Source organism: Mauremys reevesii, linkage group 5 (assembly GCF_016161935.1).
Source record: "Mauremys reevesii isolate NIE-2019 linkage group 5, ASM1616193v1, whole genome shotgun sequence".
Classification (NCBI taxonomy): Eukaryota; Metazoa; Chordata; order Testudines; family Geoemydidae; genus Mauremys; species Mauremys reevesii.
The window spans coordinates 108,889,353-108,909,337 of NC_052627.1; the positions used below are offsets into that span (position 1 = coordinate 108,889,353).

At 40.7% G+C, this 19,985-nt stretch overlaps 1 protein-coding gene across 13 annotated transcripts in view; it reads left to right on the forward strand.

The window, feature by feature from the left end:
* LDB2 (LIM domain binding 2) overlaps window positions 1-19,985 on the forward strand; it is a 273,724-nt gene that overhangs the window by 13,909 nt on the left and 239,830 nt on the right. For 3 of the 13 annotated variants that reach the window (XM_039541716.1, XM_039541715.1, XM_039541714.1), the window contains one exon: window positions 560-635. In XM_039541716.1, coding sequence (XP_039397650.1) covers window positions 576-635 — 60 coding nt within the window. In that variant the 5' untranslated portion in view covers window positions 560-575. Of the gene's footprint in view, window positions 1-73; window positions 636-19,985 lie in introns of those variants that run through there. The other 10 variants (XM_039541711.1, XM_039541718.1, XM_039541721.1 and 7 more) reach the window with 6 other exon arrangements.

A 19,985-nucleotide genomic window follows, 5' to 3' on the forward strand; every position in this document is an offset into this window, starting at 1 on the left:
GTGATTGGCTCAGGCAGCAGTTAAACCACCTATATGCTAACAAGCCTTTGCTACCAGGTTCCTAAGGGGTCCTGGCTGGGAAAAATTAAAACCAAACCTTAGACCTCTGTCAGACTGAGAAGAAAATTATATTTTTGAACTAGTCTACAGTGTGGACAGGAAATGACCCCTTCACAAACTGCTTCTTTAAAAACAAGCAGTGGTGCCTGATGCTATCCAGTCTCTCTCTGGAGCTTGTGCTCTCTCTCTCTCGCTCTCCCCCCCTTCTCTCTCTCTCTCTCTCTCTGTCTCCTGCTATAGAAGGGCTCCAACAGCAGTTTCCAGCCAGTGTGTTCTCTCTCTCTGTGTGTGTGCGTCTGTCTGTGTGTATGTGTGTGTGTGTCTCTGTGTGTGCCTGCCTGCCTGCCTGCCGCTACTTTGTACTGTGAAGAACACACAGCCCATGTGCTCTGTATGGATGTTGATGATACTCTGTGTAGCTTGATTCTCTGCAAGCAGGCAAGATGTCCAGCACACCACATGACCCTTTCTATTCTTCTCCTTTTGGCCCATTTTATAGGAGACACTCACCATACATGGTGCAACCAGAGTACCGAATCTATGAAATGAACAAGAGGCTGCAGTCTCGTACAGAGGTAAGTCCCTCAACCTTGTTTTACTGTGCATGGACTGTGAATTCCGTCTGAAGCGTCCCATTAGACAGCACAATATACACAGGAATGAACACCCTAATTAATTTAGTAGTTTAATTGGGTAATCCTCATTATATTTTCATGCAAAGCAACTCTTTGAGTAAACACCAGCTTAGGCTGAAATCTTGAAATTACAGTACAGCACTTCAGGTTTGATGCCATTCTGAGGAAAATTTATTTTCCTTAGTGTGTTTGCTCAGGATCTGTCCTGTTGGCATTTACAGCTATAATATTGCAAAGTATTCCTTAATCAATTGCACTAAACTAATGCTTCTCCTTTGCAGAGGAGTGAACCACAACCCTGTATTTGTTTTTCCAAGTCTTAACATTAAATATGAAAGATAGCAGCAAACAGAAGCAGAGTTTTAAAAAACTTATTCCAGAGCTGCCCTCAAAGAACACATGTGCGTAACAAACAGATACTGAAATTTGTGCATGGTTAGAAAATAGTTGCCTTTAGCAAGACAAACGATCAGTTCATGACTTTATCATGTACTTGTCAGAATACCTAGAAATGTACTGTTTGTAATGCTTTGTGTAGTCTGCTACTGCTTTGTACATACATGGGAACAGCTCCCTTAAAGAATATGCTAAATGAAAAGAAGTAGTAGAAATACTTTTAATACTTTTTGATTTAAAAATCTTGAGCTGCCACTTGCAATTTAAATATTTAATGAAGCAAGACTTTTGGTCTATTGGAGTGAAAAGTGTGTGGACTAGATCAGGCTGCATTTCTGCCCATGTGTCTGTGCAGGACACATGCTTCCTGCTGCAGTTTTTCCAGAGTAGTTTACTGTGGATGCACTGAAAACACTTTAAGAAGTATACATCTTGTAGAATGAATAGCCTTCTGTAGAGTTCAAGTGTCCGGTGAATTTGTGTCGAGCCCCAGTGAAGGATTTTGGTGGATTTTAAGATGAATCTATTTGTTGTACTATAATTCTTTAAGGGAACACGAGGTTATCATAAAATAAAACACACATGCCTGAATTGTCAGCTAACCCATAGGGAATTCATGACGTTTAATGTATATGATACAGCTAACAAGATGTGACCTGCTTTCTGATTGGTTAACTGCTAGAGAGTGACTGATTTCCTAACGTTGCTATTTTCTAAACATACTATTGGTCTCGTATATGTTAAATATAGTTGATAGTAGCTGAAAATTTAAAGAAGCTCATTGCTTCCATGGTCACGTTAAGTATTCTCAGTTTTGCCTCAGGTCGTTAGCTGCTGGCAGTGACTGATACTTGGGTGTGGAAGGTGTTGTGTTTTGTTTGTTTTCTGCAGCTCTGTGACTTACATTCCTATACAAATTAATGTAACAATTGTAGTGTCTTACAAATGAGCAGGAAAGAGAACCTGTTATCAAATGATCACTTTGGGATTATTTTGTAGAAATTATTTTGAAAAGCTGTATATGTGACTGGCAAGTCAACCTTATTGCATCAATGCTGTTTTCAATATTTTAAATATGCCCTTTTTTCTGATTAGACCTAAGTTACAAATTTTCCATTGCCGAAACTTTTTGGAGGACTTGTAGAAAGACTTTCCCCTGTTGCCTTGCTGACGTGAGCTGAGCCAGACGTAGGCTCTAGTGCATTTCATTCAAATTTTGCTCCACATTTGCTCCGTTGTTTGGGCCACTCTGAGGAGGAAGGGGTAATTTACCACTCTTTGCTGTTACCATCATGGATTTCAGCGAGCTGTAACAGAGTTCAGATAATGAAAAGTGCACCCTTATGAATTTTTCTTTTCTCAGTGTAAAAATACTTTTGCCTTGTGATTGTTCAATGTTAAAATTCTTCTTTTCTTTTCTTTCTGAGTTCCTGAAGCCTGGACTGTGGCAATGCTCCTTGTTGAGACAGATATGATTCTCTAACTACCTTCAGTGCCATCACCCATACTTGTGTTAGAGCAGCTTCCTTAATACAAAATGTAGTTCCTTGGACATTTTGACGTTTACGGTGTATGGATGTGGGAAGATTGCGATGAAGCATTCCCAAATGTTGTCTGATTGCAGGTGGAGAGTGGAAGTTTCACACTCATTTTACACACTTATAAGCCCATCTGCGATTTGCAGCTGTGGAGTTCTAGAGTTTTATTAGGACCAGCCTCGGATATCTTACATCCTGATCAGTGGAGCCTTGTAGGTTATGGAAGAAATGTGCTTGGGCTTTGAGGGATATGGGCTCACTAAATAAGCATTTTTCCTCAGGCAGTCCTTGGAATAATGTAGGTGATGGCCTCTGGTAGAGGCTGCTTGAAAACACTCAACCCCACAAGGTAGGTAGCACAAGTAAGGCAGCTTAAGGGGAAAGCAGTTATAAAGAGAATCTCCAGAAGGCAGGAATGGGAGGGAATGGGGGATTTCTGGGACTCCTTTTGGACCTACTTTGGACAAGGCCAATGGAAAGCAAGGATGCCTGAAGGATGGAACCGTACCGCCAAACAAAACAAAACCCCACAACCTCACACTTACAGCCTTCGTAGTTTTATTATTTTATTTTATAATTTTATTATTTATCACGGTTGTCTCGTGATGCACAACAATAACTCTCTTAGTAAATCCTTTAGAGTCCAACTACAGCCTTCCTCTACAGCTGAGGAAGGTCCAAGATAGAGGGTTGTGGGACATTCTCTTATATGCCTCCCCTCCCCCACATGCTGCAGTATCCAGCGTTGCAGTGACCCTCTGTACATTATTGTGAGTATGTTCAGGTGGGCCAAGAAAGAGTGGTGTGGGATCAGTGGATCTGCCACTACTTAGGTCAGCCGTTGCTGCATCCTCCTCTCCTTCCCCCTGGGAGGCAGGGTCTGCTATCTCCTTAGGGATGCAGATGTGTCCAAAAGTGGGATACAGCTGTTGTGAGGCCTTAGGGCAGGCCTTACAACAGGGCCACCCAGAGGATTCAGGGGGCCTGGGATCTTCGGTGGCGGGTCCCGGGGTGGAAGGACCCCCTGCCACGGGTCTTCGGGGCACTTTGGCAGTGGGTCCTGGAGCAGAAGGATCCCCCACCGCCGAATTGCCGCTGAAGACCTGGAGCGGAAGAGCTCTGGGGGCCCTGGCCCTGCAAGAGTTTTCCGAGGCCCCCGGAGCGAGTGAAGGACACAGCTCCAGGGGCCCCGAAAAACTCTCGTGGGGGCCCCTGCTGGGCCCAGGGCCTGGGGCAAATTGCCCCTCTTGCCCCCCCCTCTGGGAGGCCCTGCCTTAAAGAGCCTTTTGCATCAAGCCTGATTGGTTTGGCATGGGGTGGGGATAAAGAATAACCTCTAATGAAGCATGTGTAGCTGTAGCTCAACCTGCTAAGCAAATGAAGCTAAGCAAAATGCAATTTAGACACAGCTTCCAGATTTCTGTTTTTCTTAAGTATGTTTTCTTTAGGGATAAATGGAAGCTATGGGTGAAGAACTGATGACTCTAAACCGTGCTAGGCATAGCACTCTTCTGCACTTCAAGTCCTGTCCCCGCTGCTTTCAGTGCTCCTACAATTGGCTTTTAAATCCTGGGTCTGCCCTAAGCAAAGTCAAGCCCAATCACGTGATGGTTTTGCGATGTAGAGATAATTGTCCGGTGGCTAAAGGTTGTCACTACCAAACTCATTCTTACTTAAGTGATTTTTAACTGTGTTAGAACCCAGGTTGTTAACCAGCCTTCAGCATACCTCAGGCTCTTTAAAGGTTGTGAGGAAAAAGTCAAATCACACAGAAGTTTGATATGGTGGTTCTTTTCCTTTAAAAATGTAAATTAATACACCAATTCTTAATTCCCCCGGGGGAGTCAAATGTCCTTCCAGCATACATGATTTTAACAAGTAAAAAATAAGTTTTTTTTCTTTAAAATGTTTAAGTAATGTTGGCTGACAGAAATAAGGGTAAACTCCATTTAACTTTTATCCTGGTCAACTGAAGTTCTTGGTTTATAAAAATGCAGCTATTTTCTTGCTGTGTGTGGCGCCATGGGACTTCTTTCCTGTGCATCCATACTCCATTTATCTGAATGTTTTGGATATCTGTATTAGTTTAACATACTTCAAAAATAAATCTGTTGTAGCCATGTAAGAAGTCTCTCACTTGTAGTGTAAAGTATTGGTAAATAAGCTTAGATTTCATATCTCCCTTCTCCATGGAGCTTCCAACATAAAATAAACAACCTCTCTCCTTCTTTGATGCTGCAATTCCTATTTTATTAGAATTTTTTACAATTGAAAAATTTTAAAATAAAGAGATAACACAATTGAAAAAGTTTGAAATATCCACTGATACTACAACATGCTGCAGATAGATCACTTATAGCTGCTAACAGTTTAGAGTTCGATCAATTTCTTTATCGTCAATATGCAATGAAATATGTCAACTTTTCCCCCTTGTTTCTAGGTTCCCTTGTATTCCTGGAAGTTGTTTGTATTCAAATCGTCCAGCAGTCTATGTTTGTCTCTATCACAAGTGGTGATATTTTTCATTAACTATTATGTCCGATATGCAACATATTACTTCTTACCTGGCTCAGAAAACAGTGTTATAGAGGTGACTGGGGAAGTAGTTTAGAGTAATACGATTCTTTCTTTAAAACCAAAACAAAGCAATCAAACCATATTACCTTTTATTAATCTGTACAGTAAATTTCACAGAACTGAAGATTTCACAGTGAAGAATATCAATAAAAGAAAACAAATGGTGATTTAAAAACAGCTGCTTAAACATACTGGAAACTTATTTACACAGATATTAAACCAAACATTTAAAGCAAAACAAAACAACCCCCCTACACTCCATACATAAATGGAAGTCTCTCTTTTTTCCCCTCCTGGCTTATTTCCTCAGATTACTGTTTTATGAAATCATCTTTTTTCCTTCCTTTCTTTTGAATATATTAGTCGTAAAATTCTATGTTGTGAATTCACATAGCAACTTGATATCACAAACAGATCTCTGGTACTATGTTTATAATAAGTCTGAGTTTGTTTCAGATGAGGTTGTGTTTTGTGGTGGGAAGAACCCCAAAATGCTTTGAGTCGCTGACTCTTGTTCTTAAGAATTTATGAGAATGTTACCCACAAATATCCTAATACCCAGCAAGGTACTTTAAAAGACCATTCTGAAAGCATGTTTGTCTGAAAGTAAAGGTCACTTTTAAAAGAAGACCCCACAAGGCCCTTTAGACTGACATGGACTTTGAAAATTAATTCACAGGTTTTTGTACTGACTGTATTTTTTTTTTACTGATTTCTTTTTCTCTTTTTAAAAAAAGTTCTCTTGAGGCTGTTTTCAATTAAAATTGCTACAAACTAACAATATTTATGAGGCTAGAAAAAAAAATCAGTTCACTTCCTTTCCACACTGATTCTTAGCTTACAGGGCTTGCTGCTTGTTTGTTTTTCTTGAGCTTATAATATAGAACATAAACTATATACTTGGTAAGCACAGAGTGTCTCTTTTGATTTTGGTGGGGAAAAAAAAATCAATGTGAATTTTAAGGGGAGCACTCTTCTGTAAGCCTCCTCCTTAAATCGCAAAGATCCTTACCAGCTCATTGTTTATAAAGAACATAAAGAATGTTTTGAGCAAAAAAAGCAACACAAATAGTTCAAAGCTCAGTCGTCTTCAGATCGGATGTAGACACAATTTACAGTGCAGATCTTATCTGAAAAGCAAAAGCTCTTTTTATTGTGAGGAGACCTGAGATCATAGGTGATGGACCCAATTCTGTGCTCTTATTCAGTGGGAGTTTTGCCTGCAGTAGGACTGCTAGATCAGACCTAAAAAATACCCCATTTGATTTAGATGCATGCGGTGCACTAGCTTCCACTGTGTGTATCACTAAAGATATCTAAGGGTGGCCTTCTGAAGAAATTAAAAGATATTTACTAGACACTTTACTGTGTAGGGTATATTTTTTTGTGTTCTTTTGCCAAAAATTGCATGTGTGTCATGTACCAAGCATTCCAACTGTGCTGATTTTCCCAGCTCAACACCTATGCTGGGTATGTTTGCACAGAGTACTCCTGTTTGCATGAAGGCTGAGTTCTCCCTTCTTCAGGACAGATTCTAGCCCGCCTGAAGATAGGGCATGGTGATCTGAGTAGGGGAGGCCTACCCAAGGAAGGGCAAGCATGAGTCTCCCACTGCCCCAAAAGAAGATTTTTGTAAATGGCTCCTGCCATCTCAAAGATGGGCAGAGCCATAGTGCAGGGCCATGTAGTGGGTGCTTCACCCAGCTGCCCTCTCTTCGAGTCAGTCACCGCTCCGGAGGCCTGCTTTATTAACAAAAAGGTAATTACAAAGCACTAGTATATGAAACCCCAGTTTAAGCTTTTTCCTTAGGCTTGACTACTGTGACAAAGTTCTGTCCTTGACTCTGTGGGTCCTGCATTTCCTGGATGGATTTTGCTAGCCTCAGAGGCTCACTGTGACCCTCCACATAGCGCTTCGTTCGCTAGAGGCAAGGGTCACAGCTTACTGAGCCACTGTCCTCATAAACCAACAAGGGAGGTGAGGAGAAGCAACCCTCCCTCACACAGTCTCTATTGTCTCCCAGTCTCAGTGATTAAGCAGAGGGGGGAGCCCAGCCCACCCTCTACTCTGGGCTCCAGCCCAGGGACCCTAAAATTAGCAGCTATAGTAGTTGACTTTTTGGAAATAGGACATGTACAATTCCCAGGGCCACTTCCCCACAGCAGCCCCCCACTCAATATCTCCTTCACCATTACCTCAGGGCCTCCTTCCTTGCACCTGATATGGCTTTGTACTGCTTCATTCCTCCAACAGCACAACTCCCTCCTATCACCCCTGACACCCCCTCTCCCCTAACTGGGAGGCTTTTAACTAGTTCAAGCCAACCCTTGATTGGCTTCAGGTGTCTCAATCAATCTAGTTATCTCCACTGCCTTCTAGAAGGATCTTAATTGGCCCCAGGAATCTTGATTAACCTGGAGCAATGGCCATTTGGTTACCATGGTACCAGGGATTTGTTTAGCCTGGGGCTAACATACCTGTTCCTCACTACTTTACTGTACCCATCTGGCCTTGCCCCATCACACTACTCCTAGGATTTTTTCACTCTAGCTAAGCCTTCACTATTGTTTTGGTTGCTCCTAGGGTTTCTTCCCTCAGAACTTGTCTGCCTTGTGCCAGAGCACTGTTTCCCCCACCTGACCACCATTATATTCAGGTTGCTGTTTAATGAGCCACACCGGATAAGCTGGCTACAATGTGTGTGTAAAAATCAAGAAAATGTATCTGGCCTGTACGTAAGGGTGTAACTTTCAGCTCAGGTAGACGACTGCTAGCTTTGATTGAGCTAGCACGCTAAGAATAGAAGTGTAGAATCATAGAATATCAGAGTTGGAAGGGACCTCAGGAGGTCATAGTCCAACCCCCTGCTCAAAGCAGGACCAATCCCCAACTAAATCATCTCAGCCAGGGCTTTGTCAAGCCTGACCTTAAAAACCTTTAAGGATGGAGATTCCACCACCTCCCTAGGTAACCCATTCCAGTGCTTCACCATCCTTCTAGAGAAAAAGTTTTTCCTAATATCCAACCTAAACCTCCCCCACTGCAACTTGAGACCATTACTCCTTGTTCTATCATCTGCTACCACTGAGAACAGTCTAGATCCATCCTCTTTGGAACCCCCTTTCAGGTAGTTGAAAGCAGTTATCAAATCCCCCCCTCATTCTTCTCTTCTGCAGACTAAATAATCCCAGTTCCCTCAACCTCTCCTCATAAGTCATGTACTCCAGCCCTCTGATAATCATGTAATCATTTTTGTTGCCCTCTGCTGGACTCTTTCCAATTTTTCCACATCCTTCTTGTAGTGTGGGGCCCAAATCTGGACACAGTACTCCAGATGAGGCTTCACCAATGCCGAATAGAGGGGAATGATCACATCCCTCAATCTGCTGGCAATGCCCCTACTTATACAGCCCAAAATGCCATTAGCCTTCTTGGCAACAAGTGCACACTGTTGACTCATCTCCAGCTTCTCATCCACTGTAACTCCTAGGTCCTTTTCTGCAGGACTGCTGCCCAGTCATTCGGTCCCAAGTCTGTAGCAGTGCATGGGATTCTTTTGTCCTAAGTGCAGGACTCTGCACTTTTCCTTGTTGAACCTCATCAGATTTCTTTTTGCCCAATCCTCTAATTTGTCTAGGTCCCTCTGTATCCTATCCCTACCTTCCAGCATATCTACCACTCCTCCCAGTTTAGTGTCATCTGCAAACTTGCTGAGGGTGCAGTCCACGCCATCCTTCAGATCATTAATGAAGATATTGAACAAAACCGGCCCCAGGACCGACCCTTGGGGCACTCTGCATGTAGCTATGGTGGAAAGGGCATTGGGTCAGGCTTAGTAGTACAATCCTGTCTGGGAGCCTTGGTATGTATTCACACGAGCTAGGACCTCCCACAGCCTATGGCACCGCAGCTACACTTCTATCTTTTGCATGCCAGGTTGATCAAAGAGCGCATATATCTACCTGAGCTGGAAATGGCCCCTCCAGCTCCAGTGTAGACTTAGCCTTTGCCTAACAGTCTTGTATATAAGACTGAAGTAAAAAAGGACTGAGGATCAGGTAGGAATACTCAGGGGCTATAACCCACAGTCAGGTAACAGTAAGCTGTGGAGACTTAACTGTGGAGCTTAATTCTGAGGGACCAGTGAAAATTGCCCTGGCTGAAAAATGTATAGGCTGTACAAAAACTTTCATGGCCATCAGAATGTAGTGGCTGGTAAAGTTTATAAACTCATCAGGAGTCAGGACCAAAGAAAGATGCAAGAGTGGGGTGCCGGTGGAGCCCATAAGCTTTAGAGGAGCTGGAAGTGCCGCCAGGGCTAAAATTCCTGCAGGAATAGGGATGCAGAACCTGAACTTTGAAGCTCCACCAGAATGAAACTTCTTTACACTGCCCAGCCCCATGGCTCATTACACCAGGGCAATTCTTCCAGTTGTTCCTTGATATGAGGCACATGCTCCTTCTTTACCACCCTGCACTCTGCACACTAATGTACAAACCACACGCTACGTGGGAGCCACCTACCCAGCCACATCTTCCCATTCACCCACACTTAGACAGTAAGCACATGGTGTTCCCACCTGCTCCATTGCAAAATAGAGGTTTATTGGTAATTTGATAACCACAACAAAACAATAAACCTCAGATTAGTCTTTCTTCCTAAGCTTGGCCTGTAAATATTTCTGTTATAAACTGTATTTCCCCCTTTCTCTCCAGTCAGCTCACAGATATCTTTATATCTAGGGTGGATTTTAATGGGCTACACCTGCCACAATGAGTTCACATCTTTATGTAGGTTTCTAAACCTACTAGCAGGGTGGTCCTACAGGAAAACTATCATCCTGTTATACAGACCAAATAGCTTCCCTTTCGCATTCCCTTTCCCACTCTCCCTGCCCCATGGTTGATAAATTAGAACAATTTTGTTTTTCCTAAGACACACAGTTCCCGCATACCTGCTGCTTTCTATCCTTACACTGTAAACCATGAAGTCAACTTGCCAAATCTAAGCAGCCGAACAGGAACTAATTCGAATCTGTCTGAACGTTTTTTTTAAGGGAAAAAAAATGTAATCTCTTGTTACAGTTTTGAGATCCAACCACACACACATGAGATACCGTATCTGTCCTGATCCCATCAGTTACAGAAATACTAGCTGCAGAATACAACAACCTTCCTGTTACAAAAGGAACTATGTTGGCTAGTAAATTATGACCTTACCCATTATATCAAGGGGCGAAAGGGAATATGTGTGAATATCATGTGTATGCAACTGGGTATATTTGGAATTCTTTGCTTAGGAGAGATCCAAGACTGAAATTCTATTTGTAGGTCTATTTGTAGGTTGTTTTTTGAAAAATGCAAGAAGCAGTTGCAATACTTGGAGATGCAATGCTGCATCACACAGATGATGGATTCCTGTTTGGTTAAAACTTCAGTCTTCACTTAGACATTTTTAGCTTTCAAACACTTGTTTTTCTAACTACATTTCTAATAAAGTTATTTTCTACAGTAATAAAAAAATTCTCTGCCAAAACTCTGGGTTAAGACAGAGTTACTGTTGTAATTTTACTGTATGTATGTTTACTGTATTCATTGTACATTATGGGATGCTTGTAACAGGTGTTATGGTTCACACATTAGCATATTTCACCTTTTTATCAGCGAAAGAGCTTCTACTTTTGTTCTTCTTCTTTAAAAAGTTCCATATATTCTGATTGCAAATGAACGTTTGAAATGTTACTTAACTATGGTGTATAAAATTCAATATGTGCACATGTGCTTGTGCGCACCCATGCACCCATATATATGGAAAAAAGACTTAAAAACATAAAAGCAAAAGAGGGCAACCTTTTATCCCCCTCCAAAATTCAGGTTACATCACTTCTTACTTTATTCCTTAAGAAGCTAGGGAACAGCACCAAATTTCCACATCCGATTTCTTTGTTGTGATATGGAACCTTTCAGATTATCTGAGACTGGTCAGAACAGATATGTGGGCTTGATTTTTCCATTGCCTTGCAACATATATGCTGTTTTACAGCGAGCAAAGTGAGTGTGAAATGCTACCTAATCGGAATGGTAGCATTCTACACTCAGGCTATGTCTACACTACCGCAGTAAGTGGACCTACGCTACGCAGCTCCAGCTACTTGAATAATGTAGCTGCAGTCAACGTATCTTAGGTCGAGTTACTGTCTCCCGTTGACTTACCTTACTTTTCGCATTGGGGGTAGAGTCCAGGGGTCGACTGGAGAGCAATCTGCTGTCGATTTGTCGGGTCTTCACTAGACCCGCTAAATCGACTGCCAGTTGGTAAATCTCAGAGCGTTGATCCCGGCTGTAGTGTAGACATAGCCTCAGTTTGTGCAAGTGTAAAATACTACACAGGATTGTAAGGCAATAGAAAATCTGGCCCACTGCACCTTTCTTGTCCAGTTCCAAGTAATCTGAATGGCATGTGCATTTTAGACCAGTGTCACTCAGCCTTCCATAATACTTATATAAGGCTTCAATATCAGAAGTGGTTTTATAATATTCCAGCTAGCATCACAATAATATTGTGACTGAGATCACTAGTAAGTAAAAGCATTGGTATAAAGTAATTTACTTTTGTAATGGATGTGTTCATATGTGAATTCTGCTTGTCAGATGGTTCAGAATTGTCAAAGACCCACTTCCCTCTTCATAAAGAAAATACTTTTAATCATCCATCCTTCCTCAGCCGCTATTCCTCACCACCAAACCAAAAAGGCTCACGCAGAGATATGCAGCCTTATACCTGCATTTGTCACCCTACCTGCTTACTTCACTGAATGAAGGTAATAAATAGCCCTGTCACCTGTCCCTAGTCTGCATCACAAGAGTATCAGTTAACCCTTAGAGTAATTAGCTAATAATGTTGTTGACGTGATTTGAAGTATCATTTTTAGCAATTAGGAGTTCAGATATGATGCACTGCAATTATTATATAGTGCATCTATCTGTTTTACATAGCAATAATTACCACGTAGGTAATGCTTTGTGGGATAGTTGGCATTATGCACTAAATGGAATCCTGCATGTAATCATGAACAGTGTGCCAACAAGCTATGGTAATAACCCTTTGATTGCCATGCCTTATGCACATCCATGATTATTATTACAAAGGGTAGACGCATTATGAAGAATGTGCTGGCATGAGTTGCAGGCAGAACCAATTCAGTAGATAACAGCTAAGTATTAGAGTGTAACAAATACTGCGGTAAAAATGTCCATGAGTATTCACTTGAATTCAAAAATGAATCCATGCCCTTTATGAGTTTGCTTTCTGTTAACATTGAACAGTTGAGTTTCACTTTTATGAATACTTGGAGAAAGTGAATTTTAATCTATCCTTCTCAAGTATTCAGCCAGGAAGTTGCCTATTTGATATGAGATAGGATGCTACTTGACCCATCAAGGGGATTATTTCCAAAAAAACCTTGCCAGAGCCCTGGCACAGAGCAATTAAACAAGCCAGGCATGGATCTTCCTGCCACCTCCATAACTAGGCCTATGCATACATATGAAGCTATTTAGTGTCAATGACTGGCGATGGTGGAAAATTAGAGACTAGTGAATGCCATGTACCTATGTATTTTATTTGGGCTGGGACACTGCTTGACATGCAATTACTTCATATGGCTATAACAAGAAAAAAATTGAAGCATTTCAAAGCTCCAGTGGCTTTTTAAGCCTTCATCATAATTATAAGGGTTATGGTCATCCAGCCAGGGAACAGAAACAGTACATGTGACTTGTATGACCAATCACAAGTTGAATTTTGAATATAGAATATTGTGTACTTACAGCAAACTGGTGATAAATCCAGTGAGTTAAAAAGAAAAAAAACTAGCAAAAATTAGTCTAAAATGTGAATAATTAATACATTCCAGGAAGTTATCTGGTCACAGAATTGCTGTGAGCAGAAAGAGGTTCAATTAATCAAGTCTGTTTTTTGCTATGACTAGCTCAGCTCTTTTCAGTACCTCTTAGCACACTGACAGGGTTAATAACGTAAAGTAAAATGATTGGTCAAGAAGCCAGCATACTAAGCGTATTTCTTGTGAGACAGCTAAGATATTTAACACCCAGAAAAACAGCCAGCCTGAAACAACCAAGCTGGACTTTGACTGGCTGACTTTCATCCAAAGGACTGCAGAATATGCATTTCTAAATATGCAGCACAGCACAGACATCCTAGTACTGAGCTGTGTTAGCATTGGTATGTAACCTGAAGCCACAACCTGCGTGTCTAGACTGACAAGAGTCCTACCAGTTGAGCCACCATGACACCTTGTGGCTTATTAAGTAACATACGTATTTTTTTGAAAAGAACAGCTAAAACTTAGAGCTTATTTTGGATATTGACAAATACCATGGGATACAGTTATCTATTGGTTTAAATACGTTTCCTGGTTTAGTGTATTATGCCGGAGTAGCTAAATTAAATGGTGATGATTTGGTTTTAACTGTGCTAAAGGTCCCTAGAATGAATTTGTCAAAGTATTTAATGTACTTTATAAGTGTCACAGCATACATGCCATTTCACTAAACTTGACCCTTTGTTCTTATATTCATACTCCTGGTATCACCTCATCACTCAGATTAAATACTGAAACTTTGTGTAGCTGCAGAGCAGGACCAACTAATTTTGTAATTAAGATTTAGGCTAACCCCCCAAACCCCCTAAAAATGAGGAGAATATTTGTTGGCTGTGGAAAATGGCTACAAACTAGCAGAGTTAAATGAAACTGACTAAAATGTGCTAAGCAATAGACAATAGGCAATAGACACAAAACCCCTTTACACCAAAATTGGGGTAGAAAATTGATCACGGTCTTCGGTTGTGGATAATTCATTGCCTGTTATTCTTAACCTGAATTTTCTCATTGTAATTTTTTTTTCTGAAAAATTCTTTCTGGAACTTAAATTGGGTAGGTGATCAATGATGTACCATGCTGAGATACTCAGACAGAGCTTTATGTCTGTGATGAATCGGGATCTTACAGTATAAGATGCCATCCTCCATCACCTACTTATTAAATTTGCAAATAAGTGGCTGAAACCGCAGCATATCATGCTGAGAAATATTGTCTCATGGTTTTCTTGTCCCTCTATCTGTCCCTGTATCCATCTGTTGTCTCTTGTCTTATACTTAGGTATGTTTTCAAAGCAAATGCTGTGCATGGGCTATACTACCCAAGCTAGGTTGACTTCAGCTAGCACAGGTAACAACAGCAGTGAAGACAGTGCAGTGTGGGCTTCAGAACTGATAAGAACATAAGAACGGCCAGATTGGGTCAGACCAACGGTCTATCTAGCCTAGTATCCTGTCTTCCAACATGGCCAATGCTAGGTGCCCCAAAGGGAATGAACAGAACAGGTAATCATCAAGTGATCCATCCCCTGACACCCATTCTCAGCTTCTGGTAAACAGAGGTTAGGGACACTGTCCCTGCCCATCTTGGCTAATAGCCATTGATGGACCTATCCTCAATGATAGTACAAGCCTGGCACCTGGCACAGATCTTGGATACATACTCTGCTTGCTAACCCTCACTGAAGCCCATGCTGTGGTGTCTTCAATACTGTAGTTACCTGCACTAGCTGGATTCAAGCCTGTGCACAAACGAGCCCGTGCACAGCATTTATTGTGTAGACACACTCTTAGCCCTGTACAGTGCCTAGCATGATGGGGCCCTGATCCATGTCTGGGGTTCTGAGGCACAAAGAAGTAATACAAATAATGAATAATAATAGGATCATAGACAATATAGAACTAGAAGGTAGGATTTTATATGCTGGTTTAAATCAGATTCTAAGTATTTCACTTTGGTTTTAATCTCACGAATCAAAAGGATTTAATTTATATTTTACATGTTTGTCCATCATAAATTTGACTTTGATTAGAAAATACGACAAATTATTTGTTAATAGCATCAAATAATTGTAATCTTCCAAGAAAATTACAATGATCTGATGCCATTAACACCTGTTGTTCTAATACATACTGGCCATATTTTTGCTTTCCATTACACCCAGGCCATGCTAGAGGCTTTGCTATGGTTGCACAAATATAGAAAAGGACAGCATTTGTCCAACTATATTGTAATCTGATGTCTGTTGTTAAATGCACCATGATTTTCTGTGATTTTAAAGTAGTCTCGTGCCAGTTAAAGGGATTCCTTTCAAGTCTCTGTTCTTATAGTAGCAGAAAGTTTAACATACCTTCGACCATAGATGCTGGAACTAAGGGTGCTACCCCCTGGCTTGAAGTGGTTTCCATCATATACAGAGTTTACAGTTTGGTTCAATGGCTCTCAGCACCCACATCATACAAATTGTTCCAGCACCCCTGCCTTCAGCTCCATATGAAAAGGATTTTCTTTTTGACAGTATCTAGTGTTGTGGTCTATGTGTTTTATCTCACTAGGGTGTTGGGAGGAAATGCAGTAAACTCTTGCAACATGCATAAGTACTGAGGTAGAGATGAATGCTGGAGATCCTCCTAGGAGACAGAGAAGACACATTGCTTTTTAACCTCTGCATTCAACTGATCTCATTAACCACTGTGTGCCCAGTATAAACATTTTAAAAACCCTATTGTCTTATCAAACACAACTCTCAGTATCAAGCAGATGTGTGTTCGGTTTTGCTTTTTAATAGACATCTGTATTTATAGGCAAATGAATAGAATAGGTCTAAATATTTTAGTCTTGAGCAAAGGGGCTATTTTAAAAGTCATTTTGAACATAAATTGGGCTACCTTAAGCAAAGCATAAATCATCTCTGGTGTGGTACACATGCTAAAATAGTAGCAATATTATGGTGATACTTTTCTGAGTGCAGGTACAGTAGCTGTATCTTATCTGTTGCCACATTATACACTAAATGTTACAGAAGCTGCAATAAGTTGCAAAGAACCATTTCCCTCTGGGGCAGAAGTGACAGAGGGTTATACGTTGGTCAAGGAGGTAAGGGAGCGTAGAGGTTTAAAACTACTCAAATGATCTCTGCTCCATTTCATTATGCTACATCCTCCTGCAATACAAATAAGATAGAATGAATTTCAATAAAGAACTGGAGCAGTTCACTGTAGTGCTGATTGGCTAGGTCCATTACAACTAAGGAGCTGTGGCTCTATTCCTAATAATAAATTAGAATATGAATATTAACACACATTCTTGAATATCTGTGTGGCAGGGATGAAGAGATGTTTTCTACATCGATGCCCTTCTAGTGGTGGAAAAATTTGGTGGCTATGATTATTATAACTCAGAGTTCCCCCACCTTTGCCTAAAGCAGCATCTAAGAATGTGGTTTTTGTTTGTTTGTTTTGTTTTTTAAAGGATGGTAGAGGGAGATCTGATAACTAGTACCAATTCCATGTCTGAGATAGGTAGAAGGTAGATGCCTTTTAAAAACAGTTTTTATATTTGGAGAAAAAAATGCCTTCACTAAACTTACTGAAACATTGAGGGTGGCCTATTACAAATACAATTAAGCGTGTGTGTGTATAAACATGCACACACCCCACCCCTATATATTCAGCGTAATTATCAGGAAGTGTATGAAAATACTAGGTCTGTGAGAACTTGGATAAACCCACCGGGTGTGCACTCTTTCCTTAATAAAATAACTTCTATTAGCTTGCGAACCCAGAGCAAGATTATGAGAGGCAACAGAAAAATATAAATTGAGAAAGCTCAGTTCAATATTCTCCATTTCTTTACTGACAAACTGAAGCCAGAGGTACATATCTGGCAATTCAGTGGCTTTTCTATCATTTTAACTTGCTTTTTACCACAAACCTAGTGGCAATATGTGCTGGAATTAGGGGTGCTGGGCATGCTGCTGCACCCCCTGGCTTGAAGTGGTTTCCATTCTATACAGGGTTTACAGTTTAGTTCAATGTCTGTCAGCACCCCCACTATACAAATTGTTCCAGCATCCCTGCTAGTGGCCTGAATTTCAGTGAGAGCCTGATGTTTGTAGCGCCTCTGCGGAGCAAATCCTGGTTCCACTGAAAATTTTGCCACTCACATCAATGGGACCAGGATTTGGCTCTGTCTGTGGAACTTGCATTGAAGCCCCTGGGAAACTGAAGTAGAGTAGATGCAGCATTGGGCTCTATGTCTGTTCAGAAAAAAAACAACAAAGAAACCCACCCCTCACCTATCTGGGGCTCAATTTTCAAAAAGGGTATATTCAGCCTTTCTGAAAAGCAGGCCCATTAAAATGTCTCAAATTGGGCACCAAAAGTTGATGCACCTGAAGTCGTAAATTACTCTTAAAATGTTGTCCTTAGTCTGACAGCTGTGCAAAATTACATGTACCAGGTTTTATAGGTACATGAATTTTCCACAAACAGCTTCACACACATCACAAATATAGAAAGCTTGGTTAACAACAGCCAGCCTCACTATCAGAGAATATTGGATAGCAAAGCATACCATGTAAGGGGGGTGTAGTTTCACTAACTCACAAGTTTAACCAGATAGAGAAATGTATGACACACAAATTATTTAGCAAAATGTTGCTTGGTCTTCGACAAGAAATAGGATGAAGTAACTCATCCACCCAGCTTCATCCATGCAATTAATCAAATGGGACATTGAAGGCTACATTGTTAGCTATGTTCATAGATTACATTTTTTTCAAGATTCACTCTTAGATTTATTCTCAGTTTGCATCAGAAATTAGACACTCGTAGTTAATATTTTTCAACATTTTTCAGACAGCAGCTAGCCTCTGGTACTTGGCTGTGAGGGAAAAGGAGAGGATTAAATGAAATTCAAAGCCTTTTAGTGTGTGTTCGGGCTGAGACTGGCAGCATGTGTGGTTTGTGGCTGGTGAATTGGCAAGCTTACAGCCTCCATATGATGTCAAGTGTGCATGTCGTGGATTTGTGCAAGCTAAACATCAGCTTTAAAAAAACAACCCCCGGCTTGCTCTTATTTAGGAGGCTATGCACTCTGTCTAAAAAGGGAGAGGAAAATAATCAAGCTGATGGTTACTATTACAGACTGGTATTGCTTGTAAGCAGGGCCTCAACTGCTGGGTTCAGCAGCTATCTCACAGTTGTGTTTACTGAAAAGTGTTTTACTTGTTAGCTATAATAAACAACAACACACTGGTTCAGTGAGAGAAAATGGCTTCACCGGGTTTTGTGGTGCATTTGTGCAACTAGCAAATGCCATGGATGAAATTCCAGCCACACTGAATCAATGACGAATCAAGGTCTCTTATTTATCTTAAAACATGGATTCTGTTAGTTCAATAATTGTACACATTTGTAGCTCCAGTAGTGGAGCATTAGGAAAATAAGAATGAAATAAATTCCTCTACAAGATTACAATGAACACTGATGTCTTTTTATTGTACCCTTCACACACAAACCACCTTGATGCATGGAATACCCTTGGAAGCTTCTCAGGCTACAAAATAAATGTCCAAAAATCTAATCCTAATGGTACTCTCATATTTCAAATATGTGAATTTTCTTACAACTCCATTTGAAATTTCCAAGCAATTGATCCTTTGTGGCATAAAATTCATCCCTGATCTTTAAAAAATAGTCTTCATCAACACCAATTCTCTCATTAACAAAACCTGTAGGGACTAAAATAACTGGGACTTTTATTTATGGGCTGCATTTTAATATTGAAAATGAATATTCCTTCTTGCCTGCTGTGATTCCATTACAAAATCCTGCTCAGATCTTCCACAATACAAACTACTGTTTAGTAACCTAGTTTGGGCTAGCAATTCTGCGGGAGACAGTCATATAATTTTAAGGAAGTCACAGGAAAATGGAGGGCTCTGTCTTTTGGACATCAATGTCCATTACCTCTCAGCTCATGAGCCATCACCAGATAATTCCCAAAGATTGTAAATTCTCACTTTCCCTTATGGCGTCTTGTAGCTCACTGTTGTATTTACCAGCTGTCCACACACTGTACCTCTAAGAAGAAACCCTATTTTCAGTATCCATTCTTAAATGAATCAGTGGTGTCTGAGAATCCCCTCCATTGTTCTTTGCACAATACTCCATTTCAGAATAACTCTACCACTCACTTTGCAAAAGGAAACTTTTCCAGTCACCTTCAACAATCCCATAATATTTTTCATCTGGGCAAACATTTGCAAAAGGAAACACTGTTACTGGACTTTTTCTTAGTTCAAGGAAAGATCTTAACTGCAGTGCAGTCAGTGTTGCTTATATCCGTTAATTCAACTATATAACTCTGCTCCACAGCATGGAACTTTCTAGAACACCCCAAAAAGACATGATTAATATGTTTGGGGCTAAACTTTGCTTTTTGCAGGCAATGTCACTTAGGAACCTGGGACTGGAAGAGCCCTCCTGGGTGATCAAGTCCAGTCCCCTGCTATCTCAGGACACCCTGTCATATAATCCCATTAGTAAATTGATCAAACTCCACCTTAAAACTAATTAGGTTCTTTGCCACCACTACTCCTATTAGAAGACTGTTCCAGAGCTTCATTCCTCTGATGGATGGAAACCTTAAGTTTGCTACAGCCTGAAATGTTCTGCTTGAACACAGAATACATTTTTTCTGGAAAAGGATGGTACAGAGTGTCGCTAAATGTTGTATTAATCAAGAACTTGTGGAGACCCTTTAATCTGGGAGAAAGAAGACCCTATATCAATTCACAGCTGTAGGAGCCTACTGCGGACCTCTCCCTGAGCATGTATAATAAAACACGACTGCATATGTGCAGACATCTTAA